This window comes from Canis lupus, chromosome 9 (genome assembly GCF_048164855.1).
Source record: "Canis lupus baileyi chromosome 9, mCanLup2.hap1, whole genome shotgun sequence".
In the NCBI taxonomy this organism is placed as follows: domain Eukaryota; kingdom Metazoa; phylum Chordata; class Mammalia; order Carnivora; family Canidae; genus Canis; species Canis lupus.
In genome coordinates, this window is record NC_132846.1 from 50775807 (window position 1) to 50796813 (window position 21007).

Here is a 21007-nt window from a genome sequence, read left to right on the forward strand (position 1 = left end):
CTCAGTTTACGAAAGCATGGAGTGGGACCAGAGTCTGCTGACCAAATACTACGTGCCAGGCATGACGCACAGTACTGTATACACACTACCCTGCAACAAACCATTGTAAGGGTTTAAGGAAACTGAACAGGGAGGAAACGTGTCCCAGAGTCATGAAGCTGATTATAGGCAGAGTGAAGATTTGAGCGTGTCCGCTCTTCCTTATTTTGCCAAAACCTCTCAATTGCATCCCCCGCCCCCCAGGTACTTGCAACAGGACACTTTTACCTACAGACATTCTCCCATTGGCACACAGACTGTTCCTTATAATTCACAAAGCATTAGTTAGTGTCTTGATTCACCCCTTGTGCTCCCACTCAAGAAAGCATGTCCTACACAAGCGAATGAAAGTGACATTATTAAATACTGTTTAATATCATCGAGTAGTTCAGGAGAGAGACCACTTTACCAATGTTAATACTCTCAGTAACTGTCTTCATCCTTGATAGGAAATCCACCTGTGTACATCCTGGTGCCTAGAACCCCATGCAGCACTGGCTGTGGTGAGGACTTTGGTTCTCGGTCACAGGGGTGCTGCAAGACCAGCCACCTAAGTAGGGTTGGCCTCTCATTCTGAATGGCAAAGGATGTGGATACAAAAAGCAGGAGTGTTTGGGCAGGTTGCTACTTTTTAACCATCACTTCCTCCCGCATGGTCCTGGGGACTCCAAGAAGAGTTGTTGCCCAGACAACCCTCAGAAATGTGTCTATTGCTCCCATTTCTTAATCTTGGAGGCTTGGTCAAGTTGGTTGACTCCATACTGTTTAGAGAACACTGATTTTGGAGAAACCCTTTTGATTTTCAAAGTGTGCTCCACCGAGAACTAGGGATTCTATAGAGGTGGCCAGTGGATTTCCTATGGTGGGGGTGAAGGACCCGCTTGCCTAAACCAGAAAAGCTACTCTTTGGCTGTTTCATATGACAAAACTTCTGTGTACGTTTCCACCTGAAGAAAGACTCTTTGGGGCTCTTTTTGTAAAGTTTGAAAGCCATTGCTTTAAAATGATGCTTTTGTGATCCCATAGGTAAAAAACATTCTTGCTTGTGGATGAGTCTCTCTGGTGGACCAGCTGGTTGGCTTTCATTAAGGAGTTAAGGAAAAGAGTCTCTGGAAAGACCCATCCTTTGCTCCTGGGGCAAGAAATGAGTCTCTTTGCTTGAATGGCTAGTTTAGCTAGGATCCAAGGAATGAAAGGAAATGTGCATTTGTTGATGTTGGAAGAAACAGGGAAACAAAACCAACTCTTCGATCTCACCAAGGCCTTCAAACCACCAGGAGCAGAGAGGGAGAAAGTTAATAGGAAGTTATGGGAGCTCGTTATGCTCCCTCACCTCCCACCTACAGGGAGGACCCTCAGATTTCTTGGGTGTGACTGCAGAAATCGTTGAAGCTCATCCAGCTAGTTTCAAAATTGCTGCCCATTTGAATCTGCTCCAACTAAGCAAATTGGCCCTAATGAGGAAATTTTGCTTGGCAGTAGATGGTCTTCCTTTTCGTCACCTCCTCCTTCTTCCGGCTGCCCTTCACCTTCTCCGAGTCATAGAAAGTTACAATTTACCCCTTGGCATCATTCCGTAAAATCAGTTGGTTTCTTCCCCAATGTTACACTCCTCACATTTTCTCCCTCCAGCACTGTGAGCACAGCCATCCTGATTTGAAAGAACTTCTCTATTAGGAATGAACATGTGGGGATCCCTGGGTGGCTCAGCGGTTTACTGCCTGTCTTCGGCCCGGAATGTGATCCTGAAGTTCTGGGATTGAGTTCCACTTCAGGCTCCCCTGCATAGAGCCTGCTTCTCCCCCTGCCTGTGTCTCTACCTTTCTCCCTTTCTATGTCTCTCATAAATAAATAAATAAAATCTTAAAAAAAAAAAAAAAAAAGGAATGAACATGTGTTGGCTAAATATATAAACATGGGGATAGGTTGGCCTTTAGTGACTTCCCAGAGGCTGTGTTCCTAAAGTCCTCTTACCCATCAGTTGATTGGACCTAAGCACTATTTTCCCAGTTACCCACTGCACCTTGGTTCTCAGGCTGACTTATGAAAGCTTCTTATTTTGTCATAGGATGCAGCATTGGTATGGACGCTGTGAAGGTGACATGGAATAGACAGACAGCACAGGTTTTGGGGTGAGCCAGAATTGGGTTCTAATCTCAGATTGTCTTCTGGCTTTTCACACTTTCAGAGCTTCAGTTTTTCTCTTCAATAGATAAAATGAGACGGATGATATGCACCGCAGGTGTAAGGTGGGCTCGATGGCCATATGTGAGGGCAAGGTGGCAGGCCAATGCTGAGCACCTGGCACAGAGTGGGTGCTCAGTACCTGTCCAACCCCATAGCCCTGTTCACTCCTGGTTGTTGAGCCTGGAGCCTCCTAGTAGAGTTGGCATTCTCCAATGAACTATGAAAGAGAGGGAAAGAATTAAAATGTTACAATACTAGTGATGGACCAAAACAGGGCATCAACCAGGGAATAATGAATAAGAAATAGAATTTCTGTCTTCATTGCTGGGATTTGGTAAAAGGCAGAACTATTCAACTGGAGAGGAATGAAGTAGATGGGGGCATGGTGAAGATGCTGAGGGGATTTGGGAGCTCCGGGATGGTTGTCACTGATCTGTTTGGATATGAGTTCCCTTAAAACTATCTTAAGGAAATGTGGACTTTGGTCTTTTTCTGTTTCTCAGGATGGCTAGCCCAGCAGGGGATGGGCTGAAACAAGGAACAATCAGACAAAAGGAGGGATGGTGGGCAGACCTTGAATATTTGACACCTGGACCCACTCTTCTCTGTGCAACAAAATTATCCTTAGTATAATCATGGAATAACTAATAGCATTATTTTCCCGATTTGTTAACTTTAAAAACAAACCATAACACTATAGAACACCAAAGATGTTCTACACCAAAGATATGATGCAAACCCAGTGAAACTTGTCACGTGAGGACTATTCTTGAACTAACAAATATCACAACGCATAGTTCCCTTACACGCCTTCAAATGTTAAATGCAAACGAAAACTCCAAGTGGTCACATAGAAGAAAAGGACTGAAGCACTTCAAGTGACTTCTCAGTCTTTTTTTTTTTTAAAGATTTTTATTTATTTATTTATTTGATAGAGAAAGTGCACAAGCAGGAGAAGCAGCAGAAGCAGACTCCCTGCAGAGTAGGGAGACTGCCGTGCTGGGGTGGGGGGATCATGACCTGAGCCAAAGGTGGATGCTTAACTGACTGAGGCACCCAGGTGTCCCCCTCCTCTTTTTAAACTTTCTCTGCCTTTAGAATCTCTGCCACTGTCATCATTTCTTTTAAATCCACCCGTCGAAAACAGGATTGGCATAGCACCACAGACACTCAGACACCCTTGCACTTTCTGTGACTGTGAACAATTGTGAACCCCACTAGGAATTACTCTTGAGGACCACCCACCTGCTGCCGTAGCCAAGTACAGCTAAGTCAGTGTGTGTGTGGCTGACTTTGTAACTTCTACACGGAATACAATTTGTATTGAAAACTAGGTAAAGAAAATATGCTAATTTGGAATTTACATATATTATTAAAATGCAACAGCAATCACAACTCAGACCAACAAGAAATTTTCTCAGGGAGAAGAATTTTTCACAGACATTATTTTGACTTGCTGGAGTAAGGTGATGACACAAAGTAGCTTTTACTCAGCTTTACTCTTGTTTTTACATCTCTATAGATGATGACCCTCTTACTATTTGCATTCAAGGTGGCCTGTTGCCATTGGTCTACCACGTTGGTAACCCAACAGCCATTCCTGCTGCCTCTTCTAACAGAAGTGGATTCGATTAGTTTGTCACTGAATACTAATGTAGCCAGGAAAAGTGAGTCTCCCCTCAGCTTCAGGGAGTGAATGTATTTGAAACCAATCATGGTGATCCATTCCTTCTCTGACAGTGATGGGTTTGGGGTGAGCACATGCCTGGATTCTGGCCAAGAAGATGTGAGGCCAAGTTGGCTGGCCTAGGGATGAGGAATTCTTAGGAGAGATTTTCCTCTGGGCTAAAAGCAAATCAAAACCACCAAGGGAAAAGCAAACTAATGACATCAAGATTTTTTAAAAGTCATAAAGGTCAATATTTTCCCCCCAACATAAGCACACATATGCACACCCTCCCTTCCTGGAGTTGGACACAGTTAGATGAGAAAGGGATACTGACACCCCAAGAAATATCCTTCCACTGTGAGGGAATGAGGCGAGGGTAAAAGCCAATATGCCAAAGGTGGCAGACCAAAAAGGCGAAACCACCTGCCCCTGGAATTTTGCTGTGTGAGATTGTAGACCCCGTCCACCTGAAGCCATTGGACTCTTCTGGTGCTTGAAGCCAAAAGTCCCTTAGAGTTGGGGGAGGTGTATGAGGGGCGAGGATGGTCACCTGACAAGTAGCTGAGCTCAGTATGAAGAAAACCAGGGAAAGGGAGAGCGTCATATGTACTGGGCCTCCTGAGTATGGAAGAAGAAAGAAAGGTGAGTGGGGGAGGGGGAGGGTTGGTTAGCTCCAGATGACACCATTCACCTGAACATTTTGGCAGCCGAATCAGAAGCATAATGTCTAAGTGGATGGTGAGTGGGTGGGTGGAACAGAGTCCATGTGGGCCTTTGTAACCTGGAGGGTCTGTAACTCATGTAGAGACGAGCCATAGCAATCCAGGGATCATTGTGCTCGTTATGCTCCCTCTCCTCTCACCAAGGAAAGGGGTAGTAGATAATAAAATAGTTTAAATTGAGAGAACGTCAGTGACCCTAAACCATTTGCTGACTGTCTTTATCTGAGCCCCAGTCCCCTGGAAAACAGAGCCTGAGGCAAGCATTAAAATGCTGACACTTCATTTGGAAGGCGCAAGCCCAGGGAAGCTAGAAGGAGGAAGTGAGGTGAAGGCTGATGCCAAGCAGTGTGGCATGGTGTTGCTGCTATGCTGGCTGCCATTTCCTACCCAGCCTCAGAGAGACTTTGAGGGTTTCTTGGCACTCCTGTCTTTTGTAGAAGGTTTAAACAAAGAAATTACAGCATGAAACAGCAGACAGCATAAAAACTGAGGAATTCAGAGAGCTACCCCCTGTACTTCTAGGGTGCATTAGGTGGCCCCTCAGTGGGCCAGGTTTCATGCACTGGAAGTAGAGGGGGAACAGCCTGAGTGGGCTGCTGACCAAGAGAGAGAAAGGGAGGTGGTTGAGGAAATGGAGACAGTCCCTACAGAAAGAGAGAGAGAGAGAGAGAGAGAGAGAGAGAGAGAGAGATGGTGTCTGGACCCAAGCCTTTGCCCTGCAAACCCATCCCTCCTCATCCCGAGCTTGTCCCTCTTCGTGCGGGGCTCAGACACCTGCGGGAGGCCTTTGACACCTTCTCCAGCCCTCTCCAAGTCCTTTCCATATCACCTTTCCAGTCTGCCTTCGAAGCAAGTCCCTGAAGGCTGAGCATAAAATTCCATTTGTGCTTTTAGTAAAGGAGAGTAAAGAGGAATTATTGCTGCTCCTTGCTCGGCTGGGTTTTGTAGAATTACCCCAAAGCAGTGTTTGTCATGCCATTGAGCTGGAGGCCCATGCTTAATATGCTATCTGTTCTGACCCCAGATGTCTCTCTGCATCGCTGCCCTCCCGCCAGCTCTCCTGTGGGCCGGCTCACTCTAGGGTCACTGCTGACAAGTGTGTTACCGGTGTTTATCCATATTAAATCTTGTATCGTTGACTGCTTTTTACCCACCCCTGTAAACTCAATTTGGTTCTTCTGCAGTTTCCCTTCTTGCCTTGTCTTGTCCTTCTCTGGAAGGCAAACCCTCCTAAGTCAGGAGTTCTACCGAAGCTTCACATTCCCAACTGTTGATGAAGAATAAAGATGTTAGCGAATGTCCTGCTACAGAGCTCGGGCCTTCATCGGGAATTGCTACTGACCCGTTTGTAATTACGCCATTCAGAGTTCACCAATGGGACTGGTTTCATTACGGTATACATTTGTGAAGGTAGTGGTTGGGCGGCACTTTCCCATATAAGAACACAGGTAAAAGCTATCATCTCAATCATGTTTTATACAGCGAGAGCACTTTACAGTTTATAAACCATGTACATTTGATTTTTTTCCTCAAACCTAAAAGCATTTGCTGTTTTTTCCCCTCTCTCCATAAAGCATTTTATTAGAGCAAAAATAAAATGCATTTTATTCTGAAAAAATAATGAAATCAGAAGCTCCACCTTAATTGAGCCATTAGGAAATGAAAACACATTTGAATGTTCCCAGTTTTGAATCTGGTGTCGTTAATGCTGGGGAGACAAGCTTAGCCAACATGTTTCTTTGTTCCCACTTAATACTAACCCTTGACATGTGTGTGGTACTTTAGAATTCATTTTCCCAAAGTTTCATGTACCTTATGATTTCTCTAGGAAAAGTATTCTTGAGAATAGAAATATGCGCGGAAGCATAATTTGTGAGTTGCAAAGCAAACTGTTCGTTCTTTCTGTGGTCCGTGTTGACCAGGAGGTTTTTGCAGTTAAAACTACCAACAACCACAGAAGTGTCTTTTTTTCCCAACAATGGGACCCTAGAAACAAACCGTGGATTCGACTATTCAAAACCAATTCTGTTGTATACTTACATTGATGAAAAAGTCACAAGAAATTGGATGATAAATTAATATGTGACACAGATGAAAATAAGGTCAAAGTTCTTTGTTATAAGTAAAAACCCCACATGCACTGTAATGGAAAATATTTAATTAGATCATTCATTCAATCAATAGCTAGTTATTCAATGCCTCTTAGGTCCCAGGTACTATCAAGGCATATTCTCTGTGTCTGCCCCCCACTCCTCCTCCTCCTCCTTTTCCCCCCCAGAAATTTGGCAGAGGACAAAGCTATCACATTCCTGATGTGTTCCTATTCTCCTGCCAGTCAGAAGGGAAAAAGATCTTTGTTTCTTTGGAGAGACCTATCTCACCTTTCTCATCTCCCCAACTTGCCTGTTCGCTGTAGTTGCCATCTCACATTAGGACCTGCGGGAAGAAGGAATCTTTTTGGTAGGCAGAGAACTTTAATATACTATTCAGCTGTGTTGGTGAGAATGGGATCTTGAGACTTAGAGAAAAAAAATGAATACGGGAGCTTCGAAATATCTGGAAGCAATTCCAAGACCCCCGGTAGGGATTTCTGATCATGAAATGGATGGTGGTGGTGAGAGGAAACCCAAGCATTTACTCATCCAAGACATCTCCTTCATACTTTATCTTTGGTGTCATGGCGGCAGCGCTAATATACACGAGCCTTCTTGCCCCAATAATGGGCCATTACAGCTTCAGGAAAAGCCATCATGTTTCCGCAGCATTTATCTGTCAGCAGGAGACTATTATGGGAGCACAAGCCCACATTGTATTAGCGTTATCAGTTAATTATGATCCTTGGGACATGTGCCAGCCAATGGGCTGACGGTCTGCTGACCACCACTCAGGAATATAACCCCACACCCCAAATCCAGGCATGTGAGAAGAGAGGGGGCCCAAAGAGGTATGTGGCTGGGGACATTTTCCCTGGCCAGGAGTCCATGATCAGTGGAAATGGCCTGATCAGTGATGTACCCAGGGATGCACAGGTTAGGCTCGCGGTCTAGGCCAGGCCCACCTTAGTCACCGTGGATGGTCAATGGATGCACTTCCTGGACTCGCCTTCCCCAGCCCTTTCTCTGGGGTGGATCGGAAACAGGCTTGGATTGTGACTCAGACACTTCTACGGAGACATCTTCTCCTTCCCGGGCCATTGGTAAGGCGTGGCTACCTGCCTTGTGTGTTTCCCAATCATCTCGCCTGGAAGTGTGGGTTCGGGGAATATGAAGGTGAAGCACTAGGGTGGCATCACCAAACAACCAGTGTCCTACATTCACTCCACTTAAGGAGTCTGTGGCCCACTCTTCAAAAATTCTTGTTGGTTCTTATCTTTTACTAATGAAGCCATCAGGTCCTCCACTCTCCCGGGGCCCATGCTGAGCTCACCAGCTCCTGCTAAGTTACCCCGCCTAAAAGATGGGGAAAGCCTCTGCTTATGGTGGGTACAGGACAACACACCACAGGGAGGGGTGCTCAGATTCTTTCAAGAATCTGAGAGACACTGCTTGCTGCTGCCTTATGTGTGTAGAAATGACTGATGTCAGGGGAGGCTGCCACGAGAGGGGGAAGGTACCACCAAGCCTAGGTTCTGCTAACGGTGGAGATTTTCACCAGGCCAGTGGCAAGGGCTGCTGGGAGGGGTGGGGGGAGAGCTGCGGAGATCATGGCAAGGCCACTCCGGTGGCTATCAAGGTCCAGGTATAGGCACAAGGACAGCCCATTTTAAGGACTCAGCCAGACTGGGGTGGAAGAGAGCCGATGGTCAGTGTGGATCCGTGTTCAGCTATCCTTGACACACTTGGTTGTTTTTTGTACCTGGAGGAGCAGAGTGGGCCAGGCTGTGTCTGGGTATGTTTTCCCACTTATCTGCCAGCTGGAGCATTTCTCATGGTGGGACAGCAGGTCAGGAAATTGGTGTCCACCAACCAAGCAGTGCTTCCTTTTTCTCCCAGGAAACCATGTGGGGACACAGCAGCCTGGTCCCCATCATCTATCAGGCGGAAGTATGTATGGAGGGTGTTGCCGATGGCAATGTCCTTGTTTGGCTTCATATTCCTTAGCAAAGAGCAAGGAATATGAAGGGAGGAATGGGGAGGGAAAGTGAAGGGACGTGTGTACAAAGGTTTGAGAGTTGATAAGTAGAAATCCAGGCATCAAAGATAGAATACCTTGCCAGTTATTCACTGGGTGACCTTGTGTAGGTCAGTTCTCCACACAGGGAAATTTCTAAGTTTCCTTATTCGTAAAGTCCGATGATGGTTCTCAGTGATTCTCCAAGCCCCTCCCAGCTGTAAGGTTCTGTAAATGTAATAAATATCTATTTAAAGGAGTTTGTTGCAAGAACAAAGTGATTGCTGTCCCCATACACCATTCACAATTACTTTGTCTAATACCTTTCGTCCCAGTTCCCCTTGGCTGGCATGCCTATCTGGGGGTGCCAGTATTGGGACACAAGATAGTAAAGGGGTGGGTGGCTTAGAGCTTGGGGCTCAGGGTGGATTACAAACGGCACCTGCTCTGGGTGAGCGGTGCCACTACGAAATAACTGGTTGAATGAATTTCAGGGTTGGAGGCACCCAAGTCCCCCTCACCCACTCATTCTACCTCCACCCCTACCCCACCACCCCCACCTTCGTGTTCTGGAGAAGAGACACCTTGGTAAGATCACACAGAGACGTCAGGAACAGATTGTGGGGTCTTTTGCACTCCGGATGGCACTGCCATCTCTCCAGGTAGAGGCATGGGACCAGCCTCTGGCTTGGGGGAAGGAACCCCATCCTCTGTGAGCTGGGTGAGGACAGAGTGGAGAAAGACTGGTCCCATGAACAATGTGGGACCCCATGGGGTTTGCCTGGAGAACCACAGGAAAAGCTGGCCCTGCCAGGCTAGATCAGGTCACCGGTCCCCTAGCTGGCCTGCCCTCTTCTCCCCTCCAGCTGGGTCTACCCCGCTCTCTTGCCAAGAAGGGAGAGAGAAAGAACTCTGCCCCTAGGCTATCGGTGAGGCAGCTGGACAAGCCCTATGGAGAAGGAAGCAGGTCTCAGGACCGCATTCCCTCCCTGGAGCCCAGTCAGCTATACCCAGAGAGAAGCCCTCAGTTACTTTCCTCCTTCTGCCTTGGATGTGGGCAGTGATTGTGTGTGAGCGGTAGCCTAGCTTTGAAAGCAACAAAACCTCCTATTTTCCCTCATTTGCCCCCAGCGGCTCTGAATCCACTGACCCGGGCTGTGAAGTTGTCTTTCTTTTCAGGTTCTATCAAGTGTGTTCTGTCTCTAGTTAAAAATGGTGCACCCACACAGAGCAAGGAGCCACGGACCCCATACAACCTAACCCCCTTCTGGTGTGGCCAGCCTGTCCCCCAGCAGGCCCTACTACGCCGCCCCAAATTGCCACGCTTCTATTCATTCAACAAAATAGTTATCAAGCAGCTGCTCTGTACCCAACACCATTAAGCACTGGGGATTCTCTGGGAAACAAAAAGAGACATGGTCCCTTACCCTCATAGGGCTTATAATCTAGTGGGGGGTGGGTGTTTCTCATACGGATCCATATATAATCCCGCCTGAATAGCAGGGCTGGCCAGGAGGCAGCGAGTTCTAGGTAGCAGGTACAAACACTGAGGGTAGTAGTATGGCACGGGCTGAGGAGGGGCACAGAGGGACACACGGCCGTCTGTCCTGCAAGGCCTTCCCTTGGGGGGCCTCTTTCCCAACTGCAACAAAGGCACACTTGGGTGCTGTGTGCTTGGAGAAGGGGTTTCAGGAGGCTGGACAGGATCCAGAGAAAGCAGTCACTGAGGTCTTGGCAAGACACGGTGGTTGTGTAGAGGCCACAGTTAATGAAAGAGTCTCCGCACCCTGTCTCTAATACAACCAAGTACCTATGTGATTAAAAAAAAAAAAAAATCCGGGGCTGCTGGGGGTTCTGCTGACAGAGCAGACATCTTCATCCATCTCTCTGTGAGATGCCTGCCTGAGCCCCGAGCCTGGAGAATCCCATGCGTTCGTTCCTCCACTTCAGCACATATGAAAAATCTCAGCTCCGTTTCCCAGCCTGCACGCGCTTGCATTTATCCAAGTCAAGTATCATCTGTGGCCCTGCTGCCCAAGCCCCAGCCCCTCCGGGCGCCTGGCCCCTCCCGGGCTTTCTCACCAGCCTCCCTGCTTTTATTCCTGAAATGCTTGAATACTGCCTGCAGTTACACTCCATTTAGACCTTATTTTGATGATAAAATTATGTCTTTCCCCCCCCTACCGCTCATTGTCTTCTGTAGAATGTAGGAGAATAAGGTGGTGGTCTCTCCTGAGGGCATCCCGCCTCCCAGCCACAACCCCCCCCCTTTAAATAATTCTATACCTATCTGCTCCCCACACTCATTTGAACCATCAAATTATTATCTCTGGGGCTGGCACATCTCAAAAGATGAAAAGCCCCAGAAGAAGGACTGGGGCATAACTTACAGCTTGTTTTGGTACCGGTGACAGCCCGTCACATTCAGGTTCCTGGAGGCAGCAGCAGACAGGGACACAGGTGTGTTTGTAGCTGGGGATTCAGGTGTGTATGCTGAAGCGTCTGGTTGCGGGGCCTCCAAGTTCATGTGGCAGGTAAGTTGGTTGTTTTAACCACAACTGTATTTTCCTAAGCAGACAGGGATTTATTTGCCCACGTCTGCGTCCTCAGTACATTTCTGAGAGTTGCCAATGACGAGCATCATTTTCTACATCTAGAGAGCAGTTTTATGGATGCACGTCCTGCGTCCAGCCTTACGAGCGCAGTTCAGGACCAACTGGCCCAGGTGACGCGGTGGGAAGGGAATCTGTGCCTCTCCTGCTCTGACTACGCCTCACCTGCCGCTCTGACCCTTTGCACTTCTGTGCACCAAGCACAGGGCTTGAGGCCGGGAATTCCCAAGGCCCTGGCCTCCACCGGGTGTGACAGTGGAGGAATGTGACTCCTTTTTAATTTGCAAGACAGACCCATTCTAAAGGGCTGGGAGAGACGGGGAGAGAGAGAGAGAGAGAGGTGAGTTTGCTAGGCCTGCCGGTTAAAGGACAGGATGCAGGTGGGGGGAATATGTAAACAGCACATCTGTCAACCCCCCAGTCCCACTAGCCAGTTGGACAATTTTTTTTCTTTTCTTCCATGGCGAGAGGACAGGCCTTGTGGCTCTCCCGCTCAGTCCTCCTACTCCTCAGGAGGTGGGGACCTCGCCCGAGCGTCTGGTTCCATTGAAGTCTCCCCGGCTCCCCCCCCTCCCCCCACCCCTGCTCGAGTCTGTCACTTTAAGTCCAGCCCCTGAGAGATAGCCAATAGGAGCCAAACCATACATCAGTCTCCCAGCCTTAAAGCTACAGTAGGGCTAGTGGGCTCCAAGTCGCGGTGCCCGAGCCGCCTCCACGGCGTCGCGTCCCCTGTGCCCGCCCGCGCGTGTGCATGAGTGGGAGCGCGGGGCTGTGCGCAGCTCGGGCTCGGCCGCCTGCCGCCCTCGCGCCCCGCCACGGCGCTTGCTCCCACTCTGCCTTCTCCCGCGCCCGGTGCCCCTGCCCGGGCTCGCACCTCGCCCGTGCCCTTCACTCGCTCTTCCGCCCGACTGCCCCGCCGCCGTTCTCCACCAACTGGGAATGCTAAGACGGGACTGATGGACGTGTCAGAACTCTGCATCCCGGACCCCCTCGGCTACCACAACCAGTAGGTGCTCAGTTTTGCGGGCCGGGGGGCGGGGGTGTCGGTCCGTCTGCCCTTCTTGCCTGTCCGGCTGTCTCCGTCCTGGGTGTCGCAGTTCTCCTTCTAGGCATTTTGGAAGTGGCAGGAATCCCGGGGGCGCTCGGGGGGGACGTCGGGGGAGGGAGGGAGAGGGGGCCGCACGCTTCCTGGGTTTCCTTCTCGCGGTGGGGGTGGGGGTGGGGGTGGGGATGGGGATGGGGGTAAACCCGCCACTAACTTTTCCCGCACCCCCTTTTACTAAACCCTTACTTTTGGGTAAGAGCCGCGCCTTCCCATTCGCTCTTTCTCTCCGCTCTTCCCCCGCGGCGAGAAAAATATTTGAGTTTCTGTGGACTAGGGAGGAGCCAGCCCGGCACAGGTGCGCGGATGTCGCAAGGATGTCCCAAGGATGTCCCGTCCCGTCCGAGAAAGCCTCCTCGGGGGAGTCCTTAGGACTTTAATGTCGATTTCCGTGCTGGGAAACCAAAGATGGTCGGGGCGACGGGGGCGAGCTCCAACGGGCGGCGCGGGCTGGGGAACTGCAGGCGCCGCGGTCCCGGAGGGGCGCCCCGAGGTGCGCACGGCCCGGCCCGGGGCGCAGCGCGCTCCGCACGCCCCGCCGGGGGCCCCCCGCATGCCGCCGGGGGTGGGGCCCGCCGGAGCGGGGCTGCGGGCGGAGGCAAAGTTGGCTCGCGGCTTTGGAGAGGCTGCGTGCGGCGGACCTGGCGGGGTGGTGTCCGCGCCCCCCGGGGCACCGTAGCGCTCGCGGCGCGGGAGCCCCGGGTTGTCCGAGCGGCGTGGGCGTGGGCGTGGGCGGCGGCGGCGGCGGCGGCGGCGGGAGTTGCGGGACCTCGACTCCCAGGCCCCGCGGGTGGCGGGGTCCGGCGGCGCGCCGGGCGCTCACGCGGGGGAAAGTGGAGAACCGATCCCGCGACCGGCGTGTCCAGCCCGGGCTCCCCGGGGTCCTGCCCGCGCCCCCCGCGGTTTCCCCGGCGAGGGCCCCCGCGCGCGTCGCCGCACCTGCTCGGGGACCCGCCTCGCTCTCCCCGCCGGCTCCCCGCGTGCCGCCGCGCTCCGGGCTGGGGGTCCCGCGTCCGTGTGCCGGCGCGCGCGGTGGGGACGCTCGGAAGGCTCGCAGGGGTAAGAAAATGGGAACTCCGGGTCTCCCGGACCTGCTTAACTTCGTGCTCTTCTTCCTCTTTTTTTTTTTTTTTTTCTTTTTCCTGAAGCAAACTAAACTACCAAAGTCAGTGCTGGCTCCGCCACCCTTTCATTTGGTACCCCACCTCCCCCCGCCCCCCCAAGGAACCACGACATCCCTGCAATAAACGCTCTGGATAATGTGGGGTTCCAGCAAGTGTGCTTAAACCCCTCCTGGCTGCACAGACCGCCTCCACCCCGGTGGACCACGCGCGAGCGCGGAGGCAACTTCACAGCAGCGGCTCCTGTCGATGACCAGACCGCCCCAGCCTCCGCGCTGACCTCTTTGGTTACAGTTTTCGGATTTCCCCGGGGCAGAGGGTCCTTTGGGCGCCGCCAGAGTGTCGGAAGGAGGAGAGGACTTGGGATGGGCGATAAGGGGAATCTTTAATTATAAAGAATTCAGCTTGCCATCAGCCTGAAAAGTGCCTTTTCGCTCTCTTTTAAAGGTTACGCTGACCCCAGCTGCTGTGGCGGGTGGGGGTGGGGGTGGGGATGGGGGTAGTGCCCCACGGTGCTCCTCCGAACTAAGCAGCGGAGCGGGGCCAACGAAGCCTCCGGGCGGGTGGGTGCATGGGGCTGGGAACCGTGTTTGATGCTTGTGGGGGCATTTTCTCACATAACAGCAAGTACCACAAATATTGGATATTTAAATTACTTAGGCTCCCTCTCTTCAGAGGTGACTTCTTTAGCCGAGCTTGAGATATCTATGTATTTGTCCCTGGCTCGCGTCACAGCCAATAAATATGAAGATTCGTATGGGGGAAGTACATCCTTGGATTATGTTGACCAGAAAAGCAAGGAGAGATGGAGGATTTAGCAGCTGGGTAATCCATCGAGGTGACGGCAACCCTGGCTTGAGTTTGAGGAGAAATATGGGCAAAGAGGGAATGTCAGGGAAGCAGCCAAAGGGGAATGATGGGGCCGAGGTCCTGGGTGTCTGGGAAGGGTCTGAAGTGGAAATCATTCGTGAAGTAAGTCTGACAGTGCTTTGAATTCTCTAGCCTCCCGGGTTTCTTTGCAAAGAATTCACTTCTCACTCCACGGGACACGGGAAAAGCCAGAATTATACCCGCCAACTCTTCAGAGGAACTAAGCGTCCCTATGAGATCCCATTTCTCAAAAGCCCAGGCAGGACATGCTGGGCGGCAGCAGCTTTGGGGAACTGGTCCCGTGCAGAGATGTGCGCCTCCCGGTGAGGGTTTGCATCTGCTGTGGTGCAGGGGTGCAGAATTTCCAGGACGAGCGTGTGTGGAGGTCAGAGGCTGGAGTGTGGGGGAGGCGTCTTTCTGACCTCAGCCCCTATCCACCGCTGCCCCCCCACCGTGGGGGGGCTTCATGACATGTAGCTTTGGAGCCCTTGGTAGCAAAGTACCAAACCTGGGAGACTGCATTCTTTGGTTTGTTGGAAGGACAGGAGAAGGAACCATCCATTACCCTTGGTGATGATTGTTCTGGGGGAACATAGACATGAGTGGGTTCCTGTGCTCTCTACACACAGTTTCCACCCATGTGGCTTAGTTGACATTCCTGGACTTGAGAAAAGCCAAGAGCACAGGGACCACAGCTCAGCCGGAAAGAACTCTCTAGCCCTCTTCTCACTTGGTAACACACAGGGAACATTTTTTTTTTAATGCTTTAGTGTTATTCTCACTATCCCAGGTGAGAAATTAACACACGTGCGTGCACACACGTGCGCACACACACGCACCCCACACAGATACATCATACCTTCATACCTTTCTCTCCTTCATTTTCATTTTCCTGTAGCCAATCCTGTAGGTGACTCCATTACCATTTCTAATCAATATTTTATGTACATATATAATCAGCCAGGGTAGGAGTGAGTGTGCTGGCCTGTGTGTGCCTATGTACAAATGTGTCCGGGACGCGACCAGCTGGAGACCTCTCGGCGTCGGCAAAACCAAGGGAGCGGGGTTGGGGGGGGACTGCCTCACCTACCCTCTGTCCATCCGTCCGATGACCACTTTGCTGTGGTTAAAGAAACAAAGAACAAGCTGTCCTGAAGGAAAAATATGTGGGTTCACACGTAGGAAGAAATGCCACATGGTAATTCAGAATCAGTGACCCAGAGAAAAACAAAGGGGAAATTAATTTTTAATGGTACATTTAAAAATAAATCAGAATGAGGACATTAGTCTTGGTTTTCCAAGGGAGGGGCTCTAGGAAATAAACCTTTAATGTGCCTGCCACCCTTCTGGAGGTGTGGGCTGCCGCGGAAGAGGATGGGGTGATGGGAGGCTGGACTTGTTCGTGCCCCAAGGCAATGAGCTAGGAGGAAACGGGTCAGCGTGGAGGGCCCCAGTCCCAGGGAAGGCCCTTTCCAGCTCAGTGAGATCCTGACATCAACTGGAAATTTCCTCTTGGAGCTTATTAGTTCCCAACTCCGTGTTAGAAACAGTCCTCTATTATACCAATAATTAGGAACTATGAAAAGATGTTTCGTAAAAGATAGAGAGAGATGAGGAAACACCTTGGCCCACCAAACAGGAACCTTTTCATTCTCCTGATTGGGAATAATCAATAAATATTCCATTTAGGCTGCGAGAGGAGGGACAGAGGGGACCTTCTGGGGAGGTGCCAGGGAGGTGGCCGTGATAGAGATTTCGTGTTTTGTGGTCCACCCCTACCTTCTTGGGGTGCCTCCCGTCCTCCCTCCGGGGGCCCTTGTAACTTTGGAGTGTTTGAGTTCCTGATCACTGTACCTTTGGCCAATTTTTTTTTTTTTAAGATAATCTAAACTTATGGAAAAAGTTTGTCTCCTTCTCTTTGGTCCTCTGCAAAATGCCTTGTGTCTTTGGAGCGCTTGGCACTGGAAAGATCTGCGGGAGTCGGGCAGGCCACAGGACAGGGTGTGTGAGGGAGAGCCAGACGGTGTGTGCGTCGGGGTGGGCCGTGGAGTTAGCTGTGGGAACCTGCCGATTCAAGAAACAATTCAGAAGACAGTCAAGCAGTTACACAAGACACAGGACGCTTTTGACGCAGTCCTGCAGTGCCCTTCTCTAGAACTTGTCTTCCCAGATGCCTGAAGTGGCTTCCTTAACATGACTGAAATTATTTGTGGTTCGATCTTCAGGGGAAGGAACAGCATCACTTGGACCATAACCTACTCCTTCCAAGCGATGTCCAGCCCTGAACACCTGAACCCCCCAAGCTGTCACCTTCCCACACCTACCTGCCAGCATAGGTCTCTGTCCATCTCTCCCCCTCCCCAAGTGAGAGAGCTGGACCTGGGTTGGGGGCGGGGAGGGAGGTTCTGCACGGAATCTGCCAGAACAACTCACAGCTCCACTGGGAGCTTGTCTGGGGGTCTGGTGGCTCTTGACTGAATGTTCCTGTGGGAGACCCCGGCACGGCTTGAGCATTCCACCCCTGGTGTCCTCTGCAGCCACTCTCATTCCTAGAGGGTGTGCGGCCAACGAGGGGGCTGGGCCTGGAGAGTCAACACACTCTGCCAGGATGCCCTCGAGGGTGCAACCTGGGGACCGGCAGGGACCCAACGAATCTGAGCCTGCATCCCGCCATTTGCCGATTTCTAGGCATAATCAAATGTCTTTGTAAAAGCAAGTGCTGATGACCCCTGACTGGGCTTCGGCTCCGGTGAGTTTCCCTTTCCCAGTCCCTGTGGCCTCATACCTCCTGGGAGCTGTCATATTCCTGGCCATTCTGCGGAGGAGGGGCCCACAGGCTTCAGTGGTCGGTGCTGGTGTCCCTTGTCGTGGCTGGGGTGGGATTATATCCTGGTGGCCCCATTGGTTGGTGTGGTCTGGTCTCCGTGCAGGGAGGTTGTGGTGTTTATAATTGCAAATGTAATTAGCAGACCAGCTCTGGGGGACTGGGATGCTCAACTTCTCTGCGTATCACGGTGACCCTTGTGATGGCTGGCCGGGTGGATTAACCCTAACCCGGCCAGCCTGTCCCTTCCTTCTGGTGGGGCCGCTGACCTTTCACTGATAATGGCAGAGCATCCTGGGTAACTGGTGGCAGAGCCAGACCCCTTCCTCAGAAGGGAAGTCAAGGCAGTGACTGGGGAAGGTCCCTAGTTGCGGGGTTATTTCCTCCCAAGGCCACTGGGCAAGTGATCCTTGCCTCTTGTGACAAGCATGACCCTGTATAGCGAGCCACTCTGGAACATTCTCTCCCTCACTTTCCTGACCATACTAGCAAGATGTGCTCAGAAGACTTTGGGTCCACGCTGGTCGGTGGCTCTGGGGGCTTTGTGGGAGGAAGCAGGGCTGCAGAGGGGACACGTGGTGACTTTCAGCAGTGTTCCTGACACTCAGTGGGCAGGGGAGAGGTGACCGCCTGCTGGCTCTCCGTTTCTGCTTGGGCATTCCACAGAACTGGACAGCCACGGCCGGGCCTGCTCGGGCCATGTGGGGAGCCAGGCCATAAGTGAGGGCACGGGTTTTAGTTTGGCCCAGAGACCCCCAGCCCATCATCTGACAAAAGACATCGGAAAACCAGACCAGTAGGGAGACAGGGAGCCACACGGCCTTTTTTGGTACTTGCCCATCTAGATCACCTTTCTGTACGGATCAGGATTAGAATAGAAAGGATCTTAACTGCACCTTTATTTATAAGCAATGGCTTACAGGAGTGTCAGGCCCTTTCCTGTTGCTGTTAATGCTTCTCTTGTAGAAGATAGCGCTGAACCCCAAAATATCGAAGGCTGCGTCCGTTCCTAGAAGAGCTTCCACTGTGTGCATATGTGGAAGAGTGTGTTACGGTGGAATTCCCCATGAAGATGGGAGTAACAGGGGGCAAGGGGCTCTGCTCTTGAAACACAGTCCCTGCTGCCTGCCACCGTACCCCTTGCCTGGGCTGAGGTCAGGCTGTGGCCACATTCCAGTGGGGGCTGCCAAGCCTTGGGGTTTTTCCATGGAGTGGAAGGCAACTCCATAGGACCCAAGGGCCGGCTGTCCCTGCAGCTGGAGGAGTTCACTCTTTCTTAAGATCCTGTCTTCAGTTTTCTGGCCCCGGGTGAGGTGGGGAGACTCCAGAGAGGGTAGAAAGGCAGTGCTGTCCTTCTCTGGAATAACAGACGGCCACACTCAAAGGAGCATTTGGGCAGTTCTGTTCCAGGTTCTCAACTTCCCCTTCTCTTCCTGCAGATAGCCACAAAGAGCTGATAGCCTAATGAATCAAATGTTTTCCTAAATCGAGGAAAATCATACCCGTTAGTGTGCACATGGGACTTTCAGTATGGAATTGGACAAGGTGAAAAAAATCTATTGGCTAAATGTCTTAAATTCAGAGTTCTGTGAGCTTGAGTTAAAAACAAACCCCAAACAAGTTTTCCTGGGGGTCAGAGCCATTCATTTTTTTTAATCCTCATTTTGCTGTGCTTTTTAACTATACATATTTTAGTCCCAAAGAAATTCCTCTCTCTCTCTCTCTCTCACTCACTCTCATTCTCTCTCTAAATTTCTCTCTTCTGTTCCTTAGGACTTTAAAATATTCTATTCAATATTGTCATTCAGCATCCCTGGGATTGAGCCCTTTTTTCTGGGAATGGTTTTCTGGATAATGTTATTTTACTTTCAATGTCATTTCATCCAGAGGTCAAAAGGCAGTTAAACAAACTCCGACAAGGTTTTGTTTTTATCTTCTGGTTTCAAATGTGATCAATTTTCATTTAAAACTGTATCAGGGTCCTCTCGTGCCAGTGACGGCAGTGGTAGGCTGCACGCCTGGCTGTCCGTGTTTACTGAAACACTGCATTGAAAATTGCACGAATATGAAGTGCCCAATTGAAGTCAACTTTTCTGTGCTAAGTGTAATTTTTGACTTGGCTCTTCTTTTTTTTTAATTGCTTGAATTAACTTGAATTCATAAATCATTTTTTTCTTGTTAATTTTTTAACATTTTGTGATATTTATTTAGATTTGCGTTTTAGGTATTTTCACCGGGTTTGTAGTTTTATTTTTTTTATTTTTTTTATTTTTTTTTGGGGGTTTGTAGTTTTAAAAAGATCCCTGGAAAGGGGATTGTGAGCCTCGCAGGTCTTTTCATGTGTTCTTGGTTTCCGAAGGGCAAAGAACAAATGCAGGGCTGTGGGGCAGGGTGGAGGATGCGAAAGCTCGTGTTTTGGGCATGATCTCTCTCATGTCTTATCATGTAACATGTTCCTTTGTCTTTAATTCTTTTCCCCCTCTATTTTCATTCCAGTTTGCTCTGGTCTGCTCTTGTCCTTTTATCCCTCTGTGATTTTTATGTGTTTCGGAGGAAGGAGTGTAGGATCTGTGCGTCTGTCTACCTGCGTGAATGTGTGTGTCCGCTTGCGTGTGTGCACACAGGGAGTGTGTGGGTATGTTCCTGCAGTTTGGAGGTGCTGAACCTGATTAGTCAGGGGGAGTCCCAAAGCGGAATGCCTGTTGTCCACCCTGTTCTGATTCAGCCATCAATACCCTTAACCCACCTTAACCCCTTAACATGTCTCCTGCTCCCATGTTTTGGGGGAGACAGCAGGAAGGGTCACAGACCCCCTGTTCACCCGAAGATCCCCCAGGGTAGAGGTGTCTGTTGCCTGAGAACAAGGCGATAGGGACTGGAGGTGTGGGTGAGGGTATCAGGAAGCTCTAAACTTTATTCAAAACCAATTTTTCTGTCTCTCATCTCATCTCATCTCATCTCACTGCCCAGCGCTTTGAGCTGGAGTTTGGTATCTTAGCGATGCAGAGTGAATGAGCTGGCGTATGCTTTTGTTTTTGCCTCCGTAATCGATCAGCAGAAAACATTCCCTTTTGATGGTGAAACATCCCCTCAGCACACATGCAGAGTGCGGTATTTATCCCTTCCTTTTCGCCTCACTCTTTGTCATCTGTCTCTTGGGTGTGTTGACATTGTCTACCTAAGCAGTCAAGCTAACAAGCTTTGCCAGAAACAACACCGCTTTTACAGAAATAATAGCAATAATGCGATGGTTGCAATAATTATGACAACGGTAATAACAGCTTGCAGCTTTTTCTTCCCCAAAAGCGCACAGCAATTCTCATAACGGGTTTTTCTCATAGTAACCCGGTGAGGCTTGCCGTGTCTTGCCCCCACCGTCCCCCCCTCCCCCTAACATAAATGTTTTGCTGCAAACAAAAATATGCAAAGGCTTCAGGTTTGCACGTCTACATTCATTCAGGAGTTAAAGCTGCCTGGTCTCTGAAATATGAGCAGACGGGTAGAAGAGAATATGGTGTTAGGCACACGGCCCCCCTGAGAAATGCTGGGTGTGTTGCCTTTGAACTAGGGAGGGAGAACTGTTTCTGTTTCTTGTAAGGGATGCGGTGTCAGGTCTGACCCCACTGCCACGAGCTTCTAGGTCCATGCCATGCTCTGCCTCTCGGTCCCCCCACCTTCCTCAGTTCTTCTGGCGGCAACCTCGGGAGAGGTTTTAGACCAAAGGCACACAGAGGACAAGGGGGGTTATGGC

The 21007-nt window shown here is 50.4% G+C and overlaps 1 protein-coding gene and 1 long non-coding RNA gene across 3 annotated transcripts in view; one reads left to right on the top strand and one right to left on the bottom strand.

Annotated features, from left to right (window-relative positions):
- Window positions 1–413: 413 nt before the first annotated feature.
- Window positions 414–11891, bottom strand: LOC140640286 (uncharacterized). Its single transcript, XR_012036954.1, has 3 exons — window positions 11118–11891; window positions 8826–8955; window positions 414–2443 (listed from the first exon to the last, which is right to left on the bottom strand). It is a non-coding gene; the product is annotated as an uncharacterized lncRNA (long non-coding RNA).
- Window positions 7516–21007, top strand: part of ESRRB (estrogen related receptor beta) — a 114558-nt gene continuing 101066 nt past the window's right edge. Inside the window, exon 1 of one of the 2 annotated variants that reach the window (XM_072839429.1) lies at window positions 7516–7813. Coding sequence is in view for 1 of the 2 variants with exons in the window: in XM_072839427.1 (XP_072695528.1) it covers window positions 12296–12345 (50 nt within the window). In the remaining variant the exon portion in view is untranslated. Of the gene's footprint in view, window positions 7814–12130; window positions 12346–21007 lie in introns of those variants that run through there. The other variant, XM_072839427.1, reaches the window with a different exon arrangement.